Source organism: Fusarium oxysporum, chromosome III (assembly GCF_013085055.1).
Source record: "Fusarium oxysporum Fo47 chromosome III, complete sequence".
NCBI classification, from domain to species: domain Eukaryota; kingdom Fungi; phylum Ascomycota; class Sordariomycetes; order Hypocreales; family Nectriaceae; genus Fusarium; species Fusarium oxysporum.
The window spans coordinates 361,797-382,096 of NC_072842.1; the positions used below are offsets into that span (position 1 = coordinate 361,797).

General features: G+C 47.5%; 8 protein-coding genes across 8 annotated transcripts; 7 read left to right on the forward strand and 1 right to left on the reverse strand.

Moving 5' to 3' along the window:
• Positions 1–119: 119 nt before the first annotated feature.
• Positions 120–3,670, forward strand: FOBCDRAFT_237611 (D-isomer specific 2-hydroxyacid dehydrogenase; the record flags this gene model as incomplete). Its single annotated transcript, XM_059610164.1, has 4 exons — positions 120–2,269; positions 2,316–2,341; positions 2,469–2,470; positions 2,663–3,670. 4 exons carry the CDS (start codon positions 120–122, stop codon positions 3,668–3,670), a joined length of 3,186 nt encoding a protein of 1,061 aa, XP_059466892.1.
• Positions 3,671–3,786: 116 nt separating this feature from the next.
• Positions 3,787–5,845, reverse strand: FOBCDRAFT_130264 (uncharacterized protein; the record flags this gene model as incomplete). The annotated part of the gene is made up of 4 exons (XM_059607866.1): positions 3,787–5,078; positions 5,140–5,456; positions 5,542–5,671; positions 5,782–5,845. The coding sequence occupies 4 exons, from the start codon at positions 5,843–5,845 to the stop codon at positions 3,787–3,789; spliced, it is 1,803 nt and encodes a 600-aa protein (XP_059464357.1).
• A 905-nt stretch (positions 5,846–6,750) lies between these two features.
• On the forward strand, positions 6,751–8,442 carry FOBCDRAFT_237615 (major facilitator superfamily domain-containing protein; the record flags this gene model as incomplete). Its single annotated transcript, XM_054703659.1, has 5 exons — positions 6,751–6,974; positions 7,025–7,108; positions 7,164–7,506; positions 7,560–7,790; positions 7,846–8,442. The coding sequence occupies 5 exons, from the start codon at positions 6,751–6,753 to the stop codon at positions 8,440–8,442; spliced, it is 1,479 nt and encodes a 492-aa protein (XP_054559634.1).
• Positions 8,443–9,158: 716 nt separating this feature from the next.
• Positions 9,159–10,127, forward strand: FOBCDRAFT_130465 (Pyruvate/Phosphoenolpyruvate kinase-like domain-containing protein; the record flags this gene model as incomplete). Its single annotated transcript, XM_031175253.2, has 4 exons — positions 9,159–9,308; positions 9,375–9,526; positions 9,577–9,812; positions 9,865–10,127. 4 exons carry the CDS (start codon positions 9,159–9,161, stop codon positions 10,125–10,127), a joined length of 801 nt encoding a protein of 266 aa, XP_031046386.2.
• Positions 10,128–10,701: 574 nt separating this feature from the next.
• Positions 10,702–12,264, forward strand: FOBCDRAFT_198031 (pyridoxal phosphate-dependent transferase; the record flags this gene model as incomplete). Its single annotated transcript, XM_059608899.1, has 6 exons — positions 10,702–10,854; positions 10,913–10,951; positions 11,004–11,093; positions 11,145–11,785; positions 11,932–12,027; positions 12,078–12,264. 6 exons carry the CDS (start codon positions 10,702–10,704, stop codon positions 12,262–12,264), a joined length of 1,206 nt encoding a protein of 401 aa, XP_059464358.1.
• Positions 12,265–13,202: 938 nt separating this feature from the next.
• Positions 13,203–15,138, forward strand: FOBCDRAFT_237618 (amino acid permease/ SLC12A domain-containing protein; the record flags this gene model as incomplete). Its single annotated transcript, XM_031175255.3, has 7 exons — positions 13,203–13,537; positions 13,584–13,734; positions 13,790–14,032; positions 14,082–14,268; positions 14,322–14,426; positions 14,477–14,842; positions 14,900–15,138. 7 exons carry the CDS (start codon positions 13,203–13,205, stop codon positions 15,136–15,138), a joined length of 1,626 nt encoding a protein of 541 aa, XP_031046388.3.
• A 1,493-nt stretch (positions 15,139–16,631) lies between these two features.
• FOBCDRAFT_248553 (uncharacterized protein) lies at positions 16,632–19,456 on the forward strand (the record flags this gene model as incomplete). The annotated part of the gene is made up of 4 exons (XM_054703661.2): positions 16,632–17,077; positions 17,138–17,752; positions 17,802–17,941; positions 17,993–19,456. The coding sequence occupies 4 exons, from the start codon at positions 16,632–16,634 to the stop codon at positions 18,979–18,981; spliced, it is 2,190 nt and encodes a 729-aa protein (XP_054559636.1). The 3' UTR covers positions 18,982–19,456.
• On the forward strand, positions 19,455–19,678 carry FOBCDRAFT_216637 (uncharacterized protein). Its single transcript, XM_031175259.3, has one exon. The coding sequence runs from the start codon at positions 19,463–19,465 to the stop codon at positions 19,637–19,639; it is 177 nt and encodes a 58-aa protein (XP_031046392.2). The 5' UTR covers positions 19,455–19,462; the 3' UTR covers positions 19,640–19,678.
• The last annotated feature ends 622 nt before the right edge of the window (positions 19,679–20,300 follow it).

Below are 20,300 nucleotides of genomic sequence, written 5' to 3' on the forward strand. Positions count from 1 at the left end.
CGGAGTCCGCGAGATCTTCTCCGCATCTCGCGGACCCGCACCGAGATGATCAATCCTCAATACGTTATCATTATACAACGAATGAACGGTAAAGTTGCACTCGCTCTCCATCCGCTTCAATGTCCGAACAGCGACTATTCGCCTGCGAGCGATGCTCACGCCGCAAACAACGATGCGATCGCACAGTCCCTGTTTGTCAACCATGCCAAGAAGCTCAAGCCGAATGCATTGGCTCAGCGTCCGAGGGGACTATTATATCCGGTAATAACAGAGTCGCTGCGCGGAAAGGACCTGTCACGCGATTGCTGGAGCAGATTGACATCTTGGAAGAGAAGCTTCGGGGTCATGACCGAGGCGAGACTAGTAATGACAATGCTTCTGCAGCGGTTGAACCTGAAAGGGCTTCGTCAGATGCTGCCGCGGAGCCATCTGAGCACCAGGGTAGTGCAGCGTTACCGCAATCGACAAGCATGAATATGAGATTCCTTTCACTAAGCGCCATGACCGAGCCGTCTTCTCGTCGGGGCGAGTTCCTCAAACACCTCTCCACCCAGCGTTTAATTGTAGGCATCACAAAGACCTACGGCGGTGATCCTGAGTCTACCGCTCGCCCCGATTCACTATGGGAGGGCATATCGGCATATCTACATCATCCTCAGGGTAGTAAGCATCGCTTGCGTATACCCCCCGCCGACGCGAACAAAGCCCTCGAGATATATCTCGCAGTGGTCGACTTTCGTTTTCCTCGCCTCCCTGTGGACAAGGTGCTACTAGGCATTGATGCCATATCGCACGTTGAAGAGGACCATTTCAGAAGGGTTGTCGCTACAGACCCGGCGCATGTTTTTATGGCATACGCTGTCATAACTATCGTGCCACTTGTCAGCGATGCCTACCCCATATCACAAGGATCCTGGGTGTCAGTGCACCTTCTGGGAAAGTGCATGGAACTACTCGATAGGGTGTTTAATCAAGAAGATGGCATCGATATAATCCAGTGTCTACAACTTCTGGTCATTCTTGCCGTGCACTGCTCTGCCGCTGGATCGGCCTGGCATCTGTCCAGCTTCGCGATGAATAAGTGCATCGCCTTGGGATATCATCGGGAGGACCCAAAGTCTGCTTCCATGTCGTTACTGGATGTTCAGCAGAGACGCTGGGCGTTTTGGGGATGTTATTTTCTGGATGTCCTGATATGTGCCGCTTTGGGGAGACCACCGAGTATTGATGTCAAACATATCACTACTCCTCTGCCAGCGGATCCTGCATCAAATTCATCTAGTCAATGTGCACAGCATGGACAGATCATATCAAATCTCCGAACTTCCCCTTCCACGACCCACCGTCTCGTTTCTCGGGACGTATATCACAAACAACTATTCCAATATGCCCGACTTCTATCTCAGATTGTTAGTGAGGCTACAAACAGTCCCCAATCGTCAGGTTCTTGCGACGATTTCGAGCATCACCTCGGGCAGGCCCTTAGCTGGAGAATCAGCTCACTGCCACATGATGAGCCAGACAGCTGTAACATCTATCTCTTCCAGACCTCCTTATATAACACCCTTATGTTACGACTGGCAGTCAGGGAGCTACTGATTCTATTCTCTTTCGGACCTGACTTGCATGACTCCGAACCTACATCTGAGCCAATCACTCGGTTTCTAGGCGATATAAATACTGAGGAGAGTCGGATGAAGAGATTGAAGATTTCACAAATATGCGCAGCTGTGGCGCGAAGTTTGGACCGCGTTCACATGACCGGTCGTTCTTATCTCTCTCTCATCACTGGCTACAGCTCTTTGACCATGGCATTTACGTGTTTATACTTCATGGCTGTTCGAACCATCGTCAGGCACGCAACAGCAGAGAACACCACCTGGGACGTTCCTCAGAGTCACTTGGGATCAGATGGCTCAAGTATGACATGGCACCCGCCACCGTCTTCATTCCCCTTCCAGAACTCTGGAGATACCGTACCATCATTTGTTCCCAGTTCCTCACGCTCCTATCATCAATCACCCGAAAGCCAGGCATGGGCGGATAGCTTTGAGGTTGATGGTGTCAATGACGCGTTCAATATTGCCATTGCTAAAGTCGACGTGGTGGGAAGACAATTCCCTCGACTCAATTACTATGGTCGCATGGCTCTCGATATTCGTAAGCTTCTGATATCAATGTCAAGCCCGGCTGCATTCTTCTCACCAACTGAGGCTGTTGGTGATCAGCTTGGAGCAGTCAAGGCCAGCGCTCAGGATATTGGACCAATGTATTTAAGGCAGCTCACAGCTGCCATCTTGTGTATAATCTCTCAGGCTCAACCGAATTGAGCAACAACTCTGTATGTAACGACCAAGCTTATCTGAGATTATTCGGCAAACTCTCAATGGTCAAGCCTAATGGAATAGGTGCTGAAAAAAAATAAAAAAATCATGGCACTAGTACAGCCGAATGCGATTCATGTGAAGTGGTGACTGTGAGGGGTAAGATAGTGCGGGGTTGCGATATTGCTACCTTCGGACCTCAAACCTCGCAAGACGCCCGATGGCTCTAATGCCGAGGACTTGGCTCGATAACAAAGCCTCCCAACGACGGTCTGCGAGGTGTTTGGGTCCATTATATAGTTGGAACATTATCATGAAGCCACTCATGCCATCAGCAGAAACCTCTATCCACGCCATCTTTTACAATGGGTTCGATACCAACCACCGCACCAATGGCTGATTCCGCCACCAAACCTGAACTTTACATCCTCAGTGACTTTCATCCAGAGGCCGTAAAATACGCCCGAAAGTCTTTTGATTGCATCCTCTATGGCGATCCTCGCACAGAGAATTGGCACTCCCACGCCACAGCAATCCTTATCAAGGATTACTACATCACAGAAGATGACCTTGCCTCCGCTCCCAAGCTACGGGTCATTGGCAAACAGGGCGTCGGCTTGGATAAGATTGACGTCGAGGCTTGCAAAAGACACAATGTTAAAGTTTGCAACACTCCTGGCGTTAATGCCTCGGCTGTTGCAGAGATGGCGCTTTGTCTGGCGTTGACTGTCGCTCGGGAAGTGCCCCAGATGGTAATCCGACAGAGAATTCAGGGCGAAGCTATTCGAAAAGAGACCGTAGCCGGAATATTGCTGTCTAAAAAGATCATTGGAGTTGTAGGAATGGGCCATATCGGTCAAGCTATTGCACATATGTTCGTTGGCGGATTGCAAGCAGAGATCATTGCTTTCGATCCATATTTCCACGACAACGAAAGCTCCTGGAACACAATACCCTACAAACGCGTCAAGACCCTCCCTGAGCTTCTCGAGGTCGCAGACGTGGTGACACTACATGTCCCTCTCACCCCCACTACGAAGAACATGATTGCAGCGCCGCAGTTGAAGCAGATGAAGAAAACAGCCATATTGATCAACACAGCACGTGGTGGGATCGTCAATGAGGAAGATCTGGCGGATGCGTTGGAGCAAGGTGAGATTTGGGGTGCTGGTTTTGACTGCCATTGTGAGGAGCCGCCGACATTGGCAAAGTATGAGCGGCTTTGGAAGTGTCCGCGTTTCGTTGGGACGCCGCATATTGCTGCTGCGACGGATGAGACTCAAATTGCTACGATAAATGGGGCCACGGATGGTATACTTCAGTTCTTGCGTGAGAACAAGAAATGAATAGTCAGATTGATGAAGTCCCAAGGTTGCTAGGGCAAAGGGAGCACTGTTCGATACATATTTATGTAGGCAGAATGAAACAATTGCAATGGAACTTACAGTCCTGTGAAACTGAGCTAAAAGTCTGATGACCTTGCCGGTGACTCTTCCCAGGGAACCACGGTATCCCACACAAACTCCGATAAGCCCGCTGAGATGCCCTCCACCCCTAACACATAGGCAAGTGGCCACCCTTCTGGCATTCCGCCCTCACTCAGCGAACTAAGTTGCGGATTACCTATCTGAATGCTTGTGAGATCAAGGATGTTCATGCCACCCATATCCAGCTGATTTCCTCTATTCAAGGCAGCATTGTTCTCAGCGTTTGAAGTATCGGAGGGCGGAGTATTGCGAGATGAATGCGTTTCATAACCCGGCGCAGCACTTTCCAGCACCAGCTGCGTAGGTTGTTCTCCAGAGGATCCTGCCGTCTCCAGGTGGTGGCGCAAGCTTTGGAAGAACTGGTTATACACAGCCATATCTGGCATAGAGTCTGCGAACCACGATAGCAATGAACCAGCTACAGATAGATCATTCCATATATCTCTCGCTTCAGCATTCCACCGGTCATCAACAAGATCTCGCAGCCACTCTTCAGCATCTATTCCAGACGACCTTGTCTTGTGACTAGGCCCATCCTGTCGATGAATACGCGTCTCGAGCACTACAACGATAACCAACGCCGCGGTGAATATAAGGTGCATATAAGCTCTCGAAAAAGTAATCATATTTAAACCCCGCAAAGCAGCGAAGGAACAGATGATTGCGCGGGCGGCTTGCAGACAGGGTTCGAGAAGTACATCAGGTGGTAGCATAGTTTTCGAGCCCAAAACCTCAATAGTTGCGCGGATCAGACGAAGTCGTTCTTCCTGGTATGTCAACTCGAAGAATTCTCTTGTCTCGAATAAGCAGCTCGGGTTATCGAAGAATGGCGCTGACTCATGCCAACTGCCTAGATCGTGGTGAAAACCGCGTAACTGACATAACACTTCACCAAGGTCGGGAGTTGAGGTTGCAGATGGTCCAACACTGAATGATGCGGAATTCGGTCTTCTCTCCTCCATCGCGGAATGGATTTGAGAGGAAAGGCGTCCAATTCCTATTAACCATTGGAAAACCGAGATGTCTTCTTCGTGGGGCGACGGAATCGAGTTCGGGATATCAGTGGAAATGAGCCTGTCCGCTACTGCGAATGGACGACCTAAAGTTCTTGATGAGAACCTGTCAAGGAGATAAGCCTCCCAAAAGACCTTTTGACACTGTTGAAGGAGCGAGGTATCAGTGCCGCATAATTTGGGGCGTCGTCTATGTAGATCCAGCTCGATGCAACTCCTCATACAGAGACGACTTAGCTCCCATAGTGAGCATCCTGTCGATTGTATTAGCACTCGATAGAGCGGTAGGCTTGGTGAAGTGGACCTCATACATACCAATATTGTAATAAACACCAAAGCGAGCAATCAATATCAGATTCTCGATATTCCCAAGTGTATTGTAACGAGACTCTGCAGGAGGGTTCATCTCTAAAGCGGCACTGAAGAAACCAAAAGGATGCTGGTCAAATGTTTTATCTCGAAAGAGTCGTATGCTGCCAATAGCAATGGCCATATAGAGCTGGAAGATATCGTGCCTCTGCTCAGCTGTCAAGTTGATTCTTTCTTGGGTGGTCCAGTCCGGAGCCTGCTCAAGGCAGCTTTGAAGCACCTCTCGCTTAAGAAGAGGGTGTGCGACGTGAAACTCTTTGAAGCTGCAAATCCGTTAGACTCTAATGATGTCTTATTTTGAAGTGTCTGTGGTGACTCGTTGGCCAAATGATCAAATCCTGGACTTACTAATGATCAATAGCTTGTATCGCAATATCATAAGCTGGGAACGGATGTGGTGAATGGTACTCAATACGAATGAGCGGCGTTGGAATATCGTCTAACGGCCCTGATGAACCCTGCTGTAACCGATCCGACGCTGAATGAAGCCTTGAGAGTAAAAAACTGTGCAAAAGCCTGTCAGCGTCTCAGCTAATGTCCTGAATAATAGTCAAGGCAAACCTGACGCCTGTATCTTGACCAACGTACCGACCAACGTCCGGTGGATGTGCGATTCGACCAACAGTTGCTTGACGAGAGAATAGAGGGTCATCTTGAACTGCAACTGAAGTATCAATCGCTGCTGCCCTCTCTTGAAGGTCTTTCAACTTTTGTTCCAGTGCAAATACTTCCCTAAAGCAAGATTCTAGTGAGCATCTCTTTACATCCAGACAGTCACGAGAACTCACTCTCGAGTGTAAGGTCTTAGGGCCGATGGATCGGCAATCATGCACGGAGTACTGGCTTTGAGACAGCCTTTGCATATGGGAAACTCGGCGCCGCACTGACATTGAGAGATTAGTCACAGCAGATTGTGTAAATAGTTGGCCTGTATACCTTGACCTTGCGTGATCGACATCTTTCACAGGCTGCTGCGCTTGCAGGCTTGTTGTCGACTTCAGAGGTATGTCGCGCTCTTTTTCTGGGTGGCTGTGACATTTTCTCGGCCTCAATTGCGTGTACTCGATCCAAATGTACTCTAGACAGTTGTGAGAGGTCTGAGCTCACAATATTGTGACAAATTGATTACATAACAGCTTCTTTGACAATCAGAAGCTACGAGCAAGTCGCAATCTATGATCTCCTCATGCTGATGAGCACCGAGAGTCTAGACCCCGTCATCCCCCGCACAGTTGCTGTTATCCGGGGAAGAGTGCGGGGAAACCAGTCAAGTCGCTACCGCGCCTGATGCTGGTCGGACGAAGAGCGAAGCTAAAATGGCGTGGAGGAAAATATCCTCGGCCGCCATGCGATTGGCTCGCTCTCTTACCCCGGATCCAAACCCCAGATCCTGAGCCGAAAAGAGAAAAACCCCAAGGATCTGCTTCCAAGGGTGGACAGTTGCGGGAAAAGGTATATGAAGGAGCCCTTAGGGATCTAGCTTTCTCTCACATTGGGCTTGAGCTTCTTATCCTCAACAGACTCTATCACTCATACACTATACTTCTTGCTGTTACAATGGCAGATACTGTTAACTCCAAGCCCGATTCCTTCCATGACGAGGGTCTTGGGCAAAAGGAACCCAGTATCAAGCTGGCCAAGGCACAGACCGATGATCATCCCATTGATGATGAGCAGTTCAAGCAGACGTCTCGACGTATTGTTCGTAAGCTGGACTTTACGTTGATGCCGATTATCTGGTTGTTGTATCTTTTTAATTATCTCGATCGAACTGCCATCGCGTAGGTGTTTTCGTTGCAGTGGATCTGACTTGAGCTAATCTGAAGAATAGTCAGGCCAAGTTGAACGGTATTGAGAAGGATCTCAACCTTACTGGAGCCCAGTTCAGCACAGCTGTCTCGATCCTGAACGTTGGGTTCGTACATCTACCAAACCTACTGCTCAACTCAGAACTGACATTGGAACAACAGATACATGGTCATGCAGATCCCTAGCAACATGATCCTTACTCGCGTTCGTCCTTCGATCTACCTCCCCATCTGGGCCTGCGTCTGGTCTGCTGTTTCCGCCAGCACCGCCGCCGCCGATAACTTCGGCCATCTCATCACCGTTCGATGCCTCCTTGGTATCGCAGAAGCTCCATTCTTTCCTGGAGTCTTCTTTCTTCTGTCTTGCTGGTATACGCGCGGTGAGCTCGGTCTGCGTATGGCAATTCTATACTCTGGCCTTGTCGTTGCAACAGCCTTCTCTGGTCTCATTGCGGCTGGTGTCTTTTCGAACCTTGATCAGGTTCGAGGTCTCGCAGGCTGGAGGGTATGTTGAACTCCGTATCAGTGGGGTAATGATGCTAACAAGATTTGTCACAGTGGCTTTACATCATCATCGGATCTGTCAACTTCCTGCTTGCCCTATGCGCCGTCGTTCTCCTCCCCGACTTTCCCGAGTCTCATACTGGAAGTCAGAAATGGCTCTTCACTGAGGAAGAGCTTCGAGTTGCTAATCAGCGGATTGCCATGGACCGCATTCCGCAAGAGAGCAATCGTTCTGTCTGGTGGGGATTCAAGCGAGCTGTGACTGACTACCGGACATGGGTTTTCGTAAGTTGCCTTGAACAGTTCCCTATACCTTCGTCAATACTGACTCTAAGCCAAGATCTTTATGCTTATCTGCAACCATGCCGCCTACGGCTTCAATTACTTCTACCCTTCTATCGTCAGTGGCTTCGGTCTTGGTTCCCGTACCATTACCCTTCTATGCACAGCACCGCCATTCCTCATTGGTGCCATTGCGTCCCTGTTCATCTCCTGGTCAAGCGACAAGAGAAACGAACGGTCCTACCACATTGCCATCCCTATGGGTATTTCAGTAGTTGGCTTCGTCATCTCCGTCTCGACGCTCAACGGACCGGCGCGATATGTGGCATCATTCTTATATGTTACTGGCTGCTTCGCTGCCAATGGTCTCGTGTACTCATGGGCTGCGGGCGTTCTCAACCAGACACCAGAAAAGAAGGCGGTCGCTACGAGCATGATCAACGTTATCGCGCAGCTTGGAAATATCATGAGCCCGTACTTTTTTCGCGACCAGGATGAACCTCGATATCTTATGGCGATGATTTTGTTAATTGTCTTTGCGACGCTGAGCGGCCTTACCTGTCTGTTTTTGAAGTGGGACTTGACTAGAGCCAATAAGAAGATTCTGGCTGAGGCTGAGGCCGACGGTACCGAACCGAGACTGTTCTCACACTGAGAGATTGGTTAGTATCCTTGTGGAATGTGATCTGGAGTGACACTGGGGAGTAGGGTTTGGGCCAAGACCTGGTCGTGAAGGGAGAAGTCGTATAGCTCAGATAGCAGAATGAAGTCTCATGTAGCCGAAAATTGCCCTGATAACTTGAATAAATCGCCTGTAGCAGTGACAAACCATCTACTCTGATTGAGTCCTTCTGCATTGATTACGGTGTTCCTGCATATGGAGAGTCTAGCTAATCATACTCATAAAGTAATATTGTTTTATCTGTGACATCCGAAACCATTCAATGAATCAAGGTTTAAATCTAAATTCAAAGTCACCGAGGTTTCTGCACCTCTCAAAAAAACATGGCAAGGCCACAGACCTAGGAGCAATATTTGCAAAGATCAACTCCTGCATGCTTCACCACGAGCCCATTACATTTCACAGTTCGTCACGAGGAGTCTTTTGCCATAGCGACCCTGGCCTAGCGTTAGCTCGGTCCCTCGGCATCAGCTTTCGGGGCAGACGCGAAAGGGAACTCGGCCCCACGCCCCGAAATAGCTGCATTGTCACTTCTCTAGGAAAACCAGTTGTACAGCGTTAATATTCCCTGATAAGTACCAATACCGAACGTAATCGAATTGTAGTATAATTCCGTTCAGTTAACAATTTTGTGTTCGAGAAATAATCCCCCTTCTGCCCAATTAACACTTCACACCACACTTCTCACCATGGTACGAGCATCAACAATCACTGCCCCAGTGCGCAACCCGCAACTACGCATGTTGCATGCACTACACACCAATGGAAAACCCATCATGACCTTTTTGGGGCTACCGTCTCTCCGGACAGCTCAGATTGTTGCTTCCACTGGAGTCGATGTAAGCTTCCTACCCATACGTTTAGCTGATTTATGCTTGGATGATATTCCCTGACGCTTTCTCCAGGCTGTCATCATTGATTGCGAACACGGTCATATTAGCGATGACTCCATGCATGACGCCACCGCTGCCATTGCCGCCGCCGGTGTCTCGCCTCTTGTCCGTCTAAGAATGACCCACCCTGACCTTATCAAGAGAGCTCTTGACAGTGGTGCACAGTAAGTTGCTCGCATACTGAACCACTAATTCTTCCTACTGATATCTCTAGTGGTATCATTCTACCTCAAGTTAACACTGCCGAAGAAGCAAGTGAGGTAGTAAAGTACTCCAAATTTCCACCGCAAGGTCTCCGGGGACAAGGATCACCATTTGCGGGGTTTGCTCACAACGTCGATATTGCGACATATGTCAAGACGGCCAATGAGACGACTATTGTGTGCGTTCAGATTGAATCGCGGCAAGGAGTAGATAACGTCGATGCTATCTGTGCTGTGCCAGGCGTTGGTAAGCCACCAACAAATTCCCCACCATGTGTTCAGAGCTAACTCCAGTCAAGATATGGTCTTTATCGGGCCCAATGATTTGGCTTTCTCTCTCCTCGGCTATGTCCCGGCCAAGGGTGACGAGCCCGAGTTTCTAGATGCCATTGACAGGATTGTGGAAGCTGCCAGAAAGCACGGAAAGTGGGTGGCTCGGTTGTCGAACTCTGGAGCTTTATGTAAGGAGCATTTGGATGTGTTTGATACAGTTGCTTTAAGTTATGATGTTAGGGCGATTCAGAATTGGTATGCTGCAGAACTTAAGGCTGCAAGGGGATAGAAAGTAGAGACCGTAATCAACGAGGCTATAATTAATCTTGGTTATCAACATCTTGTGATTATATGGAGTACTTAGGTCTAACTGCCTTAATTTAATGCTACTTGACTGCGTTGTTCCTAGAGAGTTCGACTCTTCTCATTTGATCGAAAGTCCTGGTGTAGATGCGACAAATCGGGCTACGAATGAGCCTTGCAGAACCGTGCCGAGAATGAATTGTTTCCCCGAAAAGCAATTTACTGACACTTATGGTGCTATTGGCGTAGACCAACTCGATCCGAATGTTCTCTATCGGCCCTTAGTAAATTGTGGCTGCTGATACAAATTTTCTTGACTCGGCGAGGCCAACCGAGCAAAGTTCCAGGGATTCGCCCGGTCCAGCCCACCGAGCAACCACCTCGGCCATTGCGGCTACAATGCCAAATCTCGGTGTTACCTCTCCGTGTCTCTCTATATTCGCCTAGTCAAGTCCAATCCTATCGTTTCTTATCGACTTAAAAGCATGCGTGGCGTATACCCTTGATCGTTCATTTCACAATAGCTTTACCCAATACTAGCACTCTACACATCCCTCAACATGTTCTCCTCGTTTCGAAAGGGTCCCGATGACCCCATGTACTTTCTAAAGCGTGCGGCCGATCAGGATACGTCCCCCGATAAGGTTGATCTTGGCGTTGGTATCTACAGAAACGAAAGTGGCCTCTACAGTCAGCTCGGCTCTGTCGCAAAGGTATACACGATGCAATGGAGTGAGGGGGATGAGCACTGACTCGCGTTTGTAACTTTAGGCAAAGGCAATCTTGGCTGAGAATGATCCTGGACATGACGTGAGTTTGCTTTCTGGACATATTTGTCTCGTCACATCTAATACTATGATAGTATGAGATCACAATAGGAAACCAGCGGTTCTTGAACCATGCTGCCCGTCTTTTGTTCGGACAAGACTGCGAGGTCCTGCAGTCTGGTAGCGTAAGTCCTCACCCCTTGCAGTACTGACAAGAGCTCACTAACAGCTCCCAGATCGCGTCAGTTCAGACCATCTCTGGTACGGGAGCCAACCACCTCGCTGCCCTAGCCCTGAGCCAATCCATCTCTCCCCGTCCACAAGTCTACATCGGCACCCCTACCTGGGGTAACTACAAGCCAATGTTCGAACTCGTCGGCCTTGAAGTGATCGAATACCCATACTTCGACTTCCAGACACGAACCATCGACTTCTCTTCCATCATCTCAGCAGCGCTAACTGCACCCCCTCGAAGCGTCTTCATCCTACAAGCCTGTTGTCATAACCCTACAGGTGCCGACCCCACGAGAGAACAGTGGCAAGAACTTGGTGCGGTGCTAAAAGAATACTGTCACTTTGTCTTTTTTGACATTGCATATCAAGGATTGGGCAATGGCATTGAGGAGGATGCTTATGCAATCAGACATTTCGCTACTCTGGGCGTTGACATGTTTGTATGCCAGTCGTTCTCTAAGAACTTTGCTTTGTATGGCGAACGATGCGGTGCCCTACATGCTGTATGCTCAAGCCCCGAGACAGCAGCGGTGGTTCAAGATCGACTCCGATGCTTAATACGCTGGGAGTTTTCGTCTTCTCCTGCATATGGTAGCCGCTTGGCCACTCTGGTATTGGAATCTGATCAGCTCACTACTGAGTGGTAAGCCCTTGTCTTGTGGCAAGACCAAGTAGAGCAAATGGATGCTAACGAAGACACTTCGCAGGGTTGAAGAGCTGTGCGTGATGCAGCATCGGCTGAAGCATCTCCGCAAACAATTGCATCACAGATTGACTCAAGTCTTGAAGGTTGGTCAACAACATGATCGATGCAGGTCTAAGAACTGACTTTTACAAGACACCGGGAGATTGGAACCATATTTTGAGAGAGAATGGGCTCTTCTCGTAAGTGGTATCTATGCTCAACGTTGAAGACCTGTGCTAATTCCCGATAGATACCTGGACCTTAGTCCTCAACAGTGCCAGAAACTCATCGACCAGCATCATATCTACCTTCCACCAAGCGGTCGCATCAACATTTCAGGGCTCAACCAGAGTAATATCAAGAGAGTGGCGGATTCATTAGATGAGGTCATACATGAGGAGATCGGGCAGGGCATACAGACAAGGGCAGCTCTTTAGATGCTTCAGGCCGGGACAGGAACAACCGAAGGACAGCATTAGTGTACTACTATGACTATATTCTTCTGTTACAAGACTATTCTGCAAGACTATAATTTCCCATTTGCATCTTGATATTGGTACAAGCTTTCGGCTGTAACAACTGACCTGTATCCCGTCTATCATACTACGCCTAAGGCCCATTGCCAGTTGCATTATAAATCTAGTTCCCGCCAGCCCAGGCTGATGCGTATGTAGAGGCGGAGTCTTCTGGGATATTTCTGATGAGAATACTACATTGCTAGAAGGATGTTGTCTCTTTATTTCCAGTATAGTAGTCAATCCGACTACTCCAGCTCCGAGAATGACATAGATTGGGCTGGCTTGTTCGCCATATTTGTGGCCTGCCGATAGCCGGGGTTGTTGAATAATGTTCGTGTGACAACAAGAGACTCCGGTAGGTGCCTGGGTATTCAGATATTGGTCCGATACTCCGAAAAGCTTCTGTGGGCTAGAAAGCGCGTATATCCCGCCATGCTGCAGATGACTACAAATTAACCGGCCCATCGCATCGGCGAGCACTCTCCGAGGTCTCGGCACTGGGCAACGGTCTTACCTCCCCATGTTTATCATTGCGGGGTAACAAACTCCTTTCCATTTTTGCCACGCGTTCCGAATGATATCAACCCTCATTTAGTCGCCTGACTCGATCCTAGACTCGGAGCCATTCTTTGATAGCTTGTGGGGTATCATGGGGTAAGACTGGGTGGAAGACATGACAAGCACCCACCTCGGTGGGCAGGACCGAGGCCATGATAAGGTTCGGTGGCTGCTACTAAGGTTAAAAGGGTTTGGTCTACAATCGAATCTTTTTGATAAAGACCGACATGTCGGACGCATTAACAGCTTTTACTCAACAGCGACTCAACAACCAAAAGACACTGCAAGGCCGTTTTACAATGACTGAATCGTTTGAGAAAGAAAAGACCAACGACCTTGGCCTGGTCGAATCGCAAAGGCAGGGCGAAATGGCTCAGCCTAACGAACTACGAAGGGACTTCAAGCCACATCAGGTCTTCATGTTCTCGATTGCTTGTGCAATCGGCACAGGACTTGTGATCGGTACAGGCAGTGCTTTGTCCAGAGGCGGGCCAGGCAGTCTCTTGATTGCGTATATCCTCATAGGGATCACGGTCTTCTTCGTCATGACTGCTATTGGAGAGATGGCGACTTTTCTTCCCATGAATAAGGGATTCGGAGGTTACGCGACGCGCATGGTTGATCCAGCTCTCGGGTACGATGATTTCTCCTGCGGAAACTTCCGAACTGACATGGTATAGTTTCGCAACTGGCTGGAACTACTTCTTCAAGTACATCATAGCCACGCCGACAAACCTTACGGCTGCTGGGCTGGTCATCCAATTCTGGAGACCAGATCTGAACGTGGCCATCTGGATCACCATTTTTGGCGTCGCTATTGTAGCTGTCAATGTAAGCAGCCTGAAAGCCTCAGCCAGTGTTCTCATTGTATCTAACAAGGCTCTAGATTCTTCATGTCAACAGCTTCGGCGAGACCGAGTTCTGGCTTGGCTTTGCCAAGGTCCTCATCATGACGACTCTGATAATCACCACTTTCGTGGTTGCCATGGGTGGCGGTCCGAACCACCATCGATCCGGCTTTCGGTACTGGCAAGACCCTGGAGCATTTGCCGAGTACCTGCTTGAGGGGCCCAAGGGACGATTCCTCGGTTTCTGGGCCTGTTGTTGCCAAGCGTGCTTTGGTTTCACGGTATGTAGATTTGTGATTTCCCAGGACGCTTTACTGATAAGATGAATAGGGCACTGAAGTCGTAGGCATGACTTTCGGCGAGACCCCAAACCCGCGGAAGAACGTCCCTCGAGCTGTCAAGCAGACGTTCTGGAGAATCGCCTGTTTCTATATCCTTGGCGTCTTGGTACTTGGCATGGCCGTTCCCTATGATAATGAGCAACTTATTGGCGCCACTAAGCAAAAGACGAGTGGAGGTAAGTTTCTCAGATGATTCTAGTCGATCAGCTGGTTAACATGCCCCTTCTAGCCGCTTCACCCTTCGTCGTTGCAGTGACTCTAGGTGGTGTCCCCATCTTCGCCGACATTATCAACGGATGCCTTTTAGTGTTCACTCTAAGTGCCGCAAGCTCAGGTATGCCAACTCGTCTCTCACCGTGTTCCATGTACTTGGATTAATGTTAGCAGACATCTACTGCGCCTCTCGGTCTCTCTACGGTCTCGCCAAAGATGGCCAAGCGCCTCGCATCTTTGCCAAAGCGCGCGAAAACGGCAACCCGATATTCGCTGTCGGTATCACGTCCTTGTTCATCTGCTTGGGGTACATGAACGCCAGCAAGTCTTCTTCTACAGTATTTGGCTACTTTGTCAGCCTTGTGACGGTTTTTGCTGTTCTCAACTGGGTTGCTATTCTAATCTCTCACATCCGTTTCCGACAAGCATTGAAGTCGCAAGGAATCGTCGCAGCTGATATGCCCTATGTTGGGTTTCTACAGCCATACGGCTCATACTTTTCACTATGCATCTCTCTTCTGGTCATTGTCTTCAATGGTAAGAACCATCTGTTCTATCGGGAAATAAGATCTATCGCTAACTGGGATACTATAGGTTACGATGCTTTTATCCCCCATTTCAAGCCCGAGGTTTTTGTTCTCAAGTACCTCGGTACCGTGATTTTCATTTTCAATTTTGTTTGGTGGAAGGTTTCAAAGAAGACTACTTTTTGGTCCGCTTCAGATGTGGACCTCAACACAGGTAGACGGGAGTGGGAAGAAACGGAGAGATCGGAGGAAGTGCATTGGGAGGGTGGACTGTGGAAGAATGTTCTTGACAAGTTCAAGCGATAGAAGCTACATTTAGTTCTCGATATACGACAATCAAAATCTATCTCTTTACTTGAAAACTATCCTTTGATGGCATTTGTTAAACGTAGGAACTTGGGGACAAGACCTTCTCGACCAGCTTCCGGTCTGTTATGGCATAAATCTATGGCAGTAAAAGAAACTTAGTTAGAGACATAAGTTAAAACTAATTACTTTAATTATCCTCTTAGATTACCTTTAGTATATAAATTATATCTATTAATACTTGTATAAATCTTAGCTTATTAACTATTAATAAAATATCTTTATATTAAGAAGCCTACTACATATTACTTAATTATTAAGAGATACAATACTTTATAACTAAGTAGTATTAGCACCAGCTATAGGTCCTCTACTCTCAGCAGCTAGGTTAACCTTTTTCCTTTATCCTACCTAAAGGAATACCACGCCTAAACTATCTATTACACTTAAGTACATTCCCTGACCTAACTACTAGTTATACTTACTAATATTAATTATAGCCACTAATATAATACTATATAATAGCCTGCAGCCTAATTAGGTTTCTTTATTTCTTCTAAAGCCATTTTACCAATATCCTTTAGGGATAGTTTAAATAGATCCTACTAACTTAACCTCCTGGTAATACTATTAAGGCCAAGAGAGCCAAGATAACCTATTATCTAGACTTAGGAAGACATTCTACCTAAAGACTTTATAATTCTATTACGGTAATTATTAAGGAATTTTATATTACAACCCCAGCGGTTCCATCAGGTATACCCCACATTTTCCTCCAATCAACACATGCCCCACAAAACGGATCAGTGCCAAGACTCTACAATCATAGATAATCCGTCACGATCAGTACTGATCCCGCGATAACCTCACTGATTAACTATTGGCATTTACTAGTATATAGACCATACTTATTAGCACTTTCATAAGACTTAGCTAACCAGCTATTAATAAAGCATCTTTATATCAATAAGCCTAATACGCATTACTTGATCATTAAGAGACGTGACACTTCGCAACCGCTCAGCATCACGCCCTACGTATCCTGCAAACATAAACCTAGTACGGACTAGTTTAACTGTTTGGAAACCCAACCGTCACAATTTATATATATAGTACTATAGGGATAACACTAAGGCTATACCTAACTTAAGTAGGAGGATTTAAGATATAAATATTATATAAAAAAGATGAGTATTTTGTTAGAAATTATACTTCTTATTATATATAACTATATACTACTAAGCCTAGGTTCTTACTAAAATCCCAACTCCTGAAAAAAAGGCTGAGCTCGGCCAATTACTACTCACATTTCCGTTCCTGGCAATAGCACAGCCTACCATTCTGCCTTACAGGGCGGCCTCATTGAACCCCGCTTCTATTCCATTTTCTCACCTTCAATTCTTCGTCGCAGGTCCCCAGCCTCAATTCCCTCGACCTGATCGATAGGAAAACGAAGAACCTGTAGCTCGGTTAGCCACCGATTGAAGCCAGCGATGGACTTTGGGCTAAGTTTCGGCTCTGTCGGTGACTTTATTACAATCGCCCTTCTAATCAAAGACATTGTCGCCGCCCTTGACGATTGTCGGGGCTCAGCCAAACAATATCGCGATCTAGTTCAAAGGCTCAACACCCTCCATCAGACGCTCGAAGCTGTCCAGCAAGTCTACGAAGACCCCCAGCTGACGCAATCCCTCGAAGGTCTTTCAAAAATAGCTCTCAGTGCTGTTGGCCAGATCCGAAGCTGCTTGGAAGTGTTTCTCGGTCACATTCGCAAATATGAGCTGAGCTTAGGTAACAGTGTCTCGGGTGGTGGCAATGCTTTGAAAGATATCAGGCGAAAGGTTCAGTGGAGGCTCAATGAAAAGGAAGTCGAGAAGCTCTGTGATGAAGTGGTTGGATGCACCATGACGCTCAAAATGTTACTTGAAGTGACTACGATGTGAGTAGTACCGTACATGTTGGATCTCATCGCTTGCTGAGTTCTTTTTGACTTTAACAGGCGGGTTTTGCAGAGAAACCACGATACTCTAATCAGAGAACGATCCGACGGCGAAATTCGTACAGCCGCCATGGTACACCAATCAGCAGCGTCGATAAAGGGCTATTTGGGGCTGTTAGGACGACGAATCGTTACCAAGTTGGACCTTGTTTCTCAGCTTGGCGCAAGTCTCAAAAGATCAACAGGCCACATCGTCGCCATGATGACTGCAATCACAGGAGACTTGAGCAGTATACGGACCGTGATTATGCGTTTAGATAGGGGACCCAGCGATGAACACTTCGTGTTGGAAGACATTACTGGGAGGACGTTTCCCATACACCTCAAAACCATCACGTCATGGGAGGCTTTTGAGTTCATACTCAACCAACGATTCAAGGGAAAGAAAGGTGCTCGCCGAGTACAGCGCAAGCTCTACTCGCTTCAAGAAGACACTACGCACCGTAAGGTTGATTGGTCAATGCCGTGGGAAAGCGCATTCTTGCCGTATCAAAGAGTCAATATGAGCCTTATGTGCAAAGAAGCAGAGGCAGAGATTACTGGTGAAAAGGCAGGATCCAGTTGTCCCTTCTGCCATACACCTTCAGATGGTGAGACTGGGGTCGAAGTAGAGTGGTATGTATGACCAGTTTCTGTCTCAGCGTCTGCTAACCGATTTTATTAGTCAAAAGTGTAAAAGGTTCTTTACAAGAGTTGTAGAGGTTGACAACGACGAATCACTACCATCTGCTCCAACGGCTTTACATGGTGAGACATCTTTTTCAGTACGCCTCAAACGACGAAGAGGTCCTGAAAATGCCGACTGTGAGGATATCGAGACATGAGACAAATGTCACCAACCAAAACGACGCAAAGCTCAAATGGGACCAAAGAGAAAACGCGGTTTCTCGGGCTCGGACTCTGATTCTGATGACGGAGATGTTCAAGGGCTCGTGAGAGTGCATATTATCTCAAAAAGAAGGCGTACCGGGAAACCTCAAGTTCCATTCCAAGCCATTCAGGTTGAATCTTTAGACCAGTTGGCTAAAAGGTTTCTGGGTCAAAGCTCAGTTAGGGGAGGGTATACAGAACGTATTGAGCAAGGGAGCCACTCAAAGACTGACACAGCTCAACCCAGTCATTCAGGTTCAACGACGTACATCAAATTCGAGACATTGGCACAATCCGAGTTTGGGGCTTATGGGACGACGACTACAAAGACCTTATCGCTTACCAAAAACCAATCAATATCACAATCGGCGACGAAAGATCCCTCTGATAAGAACAATGCCGGACAGATCAAAATCGACAAAGCAATATACATGAAAAAGCATGGGATTTCTGCCAGCTCCTCCCTCAAGCATTGGGATCCAGAAGAAGAACCCGTACTCTTGTTTGGAAGTGTTTTCGATGCAAATAGCATTGGAAAGTGGATTTACGACTGGACGGTTCATATCTACGGACCGGGAACTCCAGTACCCGAAATAGCTGGCGATCTGTGGCTGCTACTGATTCAATTAGCGGGCAAGACTAAAAGAGCCAATGAGACTGTCATCAAAATACGGAATATTGAGAAGAGAGAGCTGGTTGAATGTTTCGTAGAAGCAGGAGAGCGCCTGGCTGGAAAGTTTCAATCTTTACTGAAACTGTGCGAGGGGCATGTGTTGAAAGCTCGAAAATGCCGGAGGCTTGTGGACAAGTCGATACCGAAGTTTGGTGAGAAGGAAGCTACCGAGTTGGTAGAGATGTTGTTCAGCCCGAACCACGAGTTTGAGAAGATGGCCAAGTTCATGCAGGGAGCTAGGCTGTTTAACTTGAGGTTTGATGCCAACTGCGAGGAAATCTTTCGCAACCCGGAGGCATAGTTTAGGTTTCTGAGCTGGACACTCTGATCTGGGAAAAGCCATCCGTGTTTTTAAGTGGTCGGAATCGTCAACAAGCTACGCCTGGAACGACGTCTCGATCGATCATTGGCCCACAGACATCTCCAAGTTCGTCTCCGCGTGCCCAGCGGATACAACGAAAAATTGGCTCTTTAGCAATTCGGCCAACAACATTATCGGTGCCACACGACGCCGCACCAACGAAGTCTGGTTCGCTTGGAACGCAAGCTCTGGGGGCGGATTCGCCAACCCTCACGTCCAAATTGTGCAAGTAGACGTGGGGAGCTTTCCGAGCCTTCCCAAACCTAAACAGTGGCAGATCTGGAACCCAAGTTTTGCCTTCGCGTTCCCGAATTTCTACACTAGTAGGGAATGTGGTGATGTCGGACTTGCTATTGCGTTCGGCGGCGGGACCTTGAATCCGAGCGGTGCCCTAGGCGTTGTCACTTCGGAGGGAATCCTGATGCAAACTGTGTATTATTCTGAACTGAGCAATACTTGTGAGGAGCAATTTGGAGATTATTTGGGAGTTAGGTCAGAGAATGGAGTGAACTATGAGGGGTTCGTCTATGCGTTAGAGAGTACGCCAAGCGGGCCCCCTCTGAGGAGTCCGAGATATGTTGAGTTCGGGAGAGGGTAGGGGAAATGTTTTGTTGCCTAAAACGAGATTGGTAATGATTTGCAAAATGAAAATATTTATCTCTAGTTACCCTATCATCTATTGTAATGGTGAATAGGCCATTTCACCTTTTTTTAATAGAGGAGTTTAGCACGGTGCTATCATATCATAGGTCAACTTACCTCCATATAATTCACCTTTTCACAGAGTAACAGAAAATTTACCCTTCCTGCGGTTAGATTTATTTAAAAACGAAGCATGTATCATATCGCTATTTAATTAGATAATTAAGCCTCTTTTTTATACTAACCCTGGTATTATTAGCAAGATATAAATATAACCCTACGATCGATTTGGATTTTATTATAGTAGACTTAGGCCAGTCATACTCTGATACTTTATTCATCAGCAGCTTGCCTTGAACTTTTACTAGCGACTATCATGGTCATAGATTCTGTATCATCCGGCGAATCTTGGATAATATTCTGTTCATTACGTGACAGCAAAGCTTGTCCCGTTGCATAAGCTCGGTTTTGCATCGAACTCGCGAATTTAATGATGCCCTCACCTAAACTAATGAAGAGTGCGATGCCCACATAAGCTATGTATAGATAGACAGCTTGACCACAGACTGAACCAAGACTTCTCACGATACTCGCTGTGTGACTCGAACATCAGTATC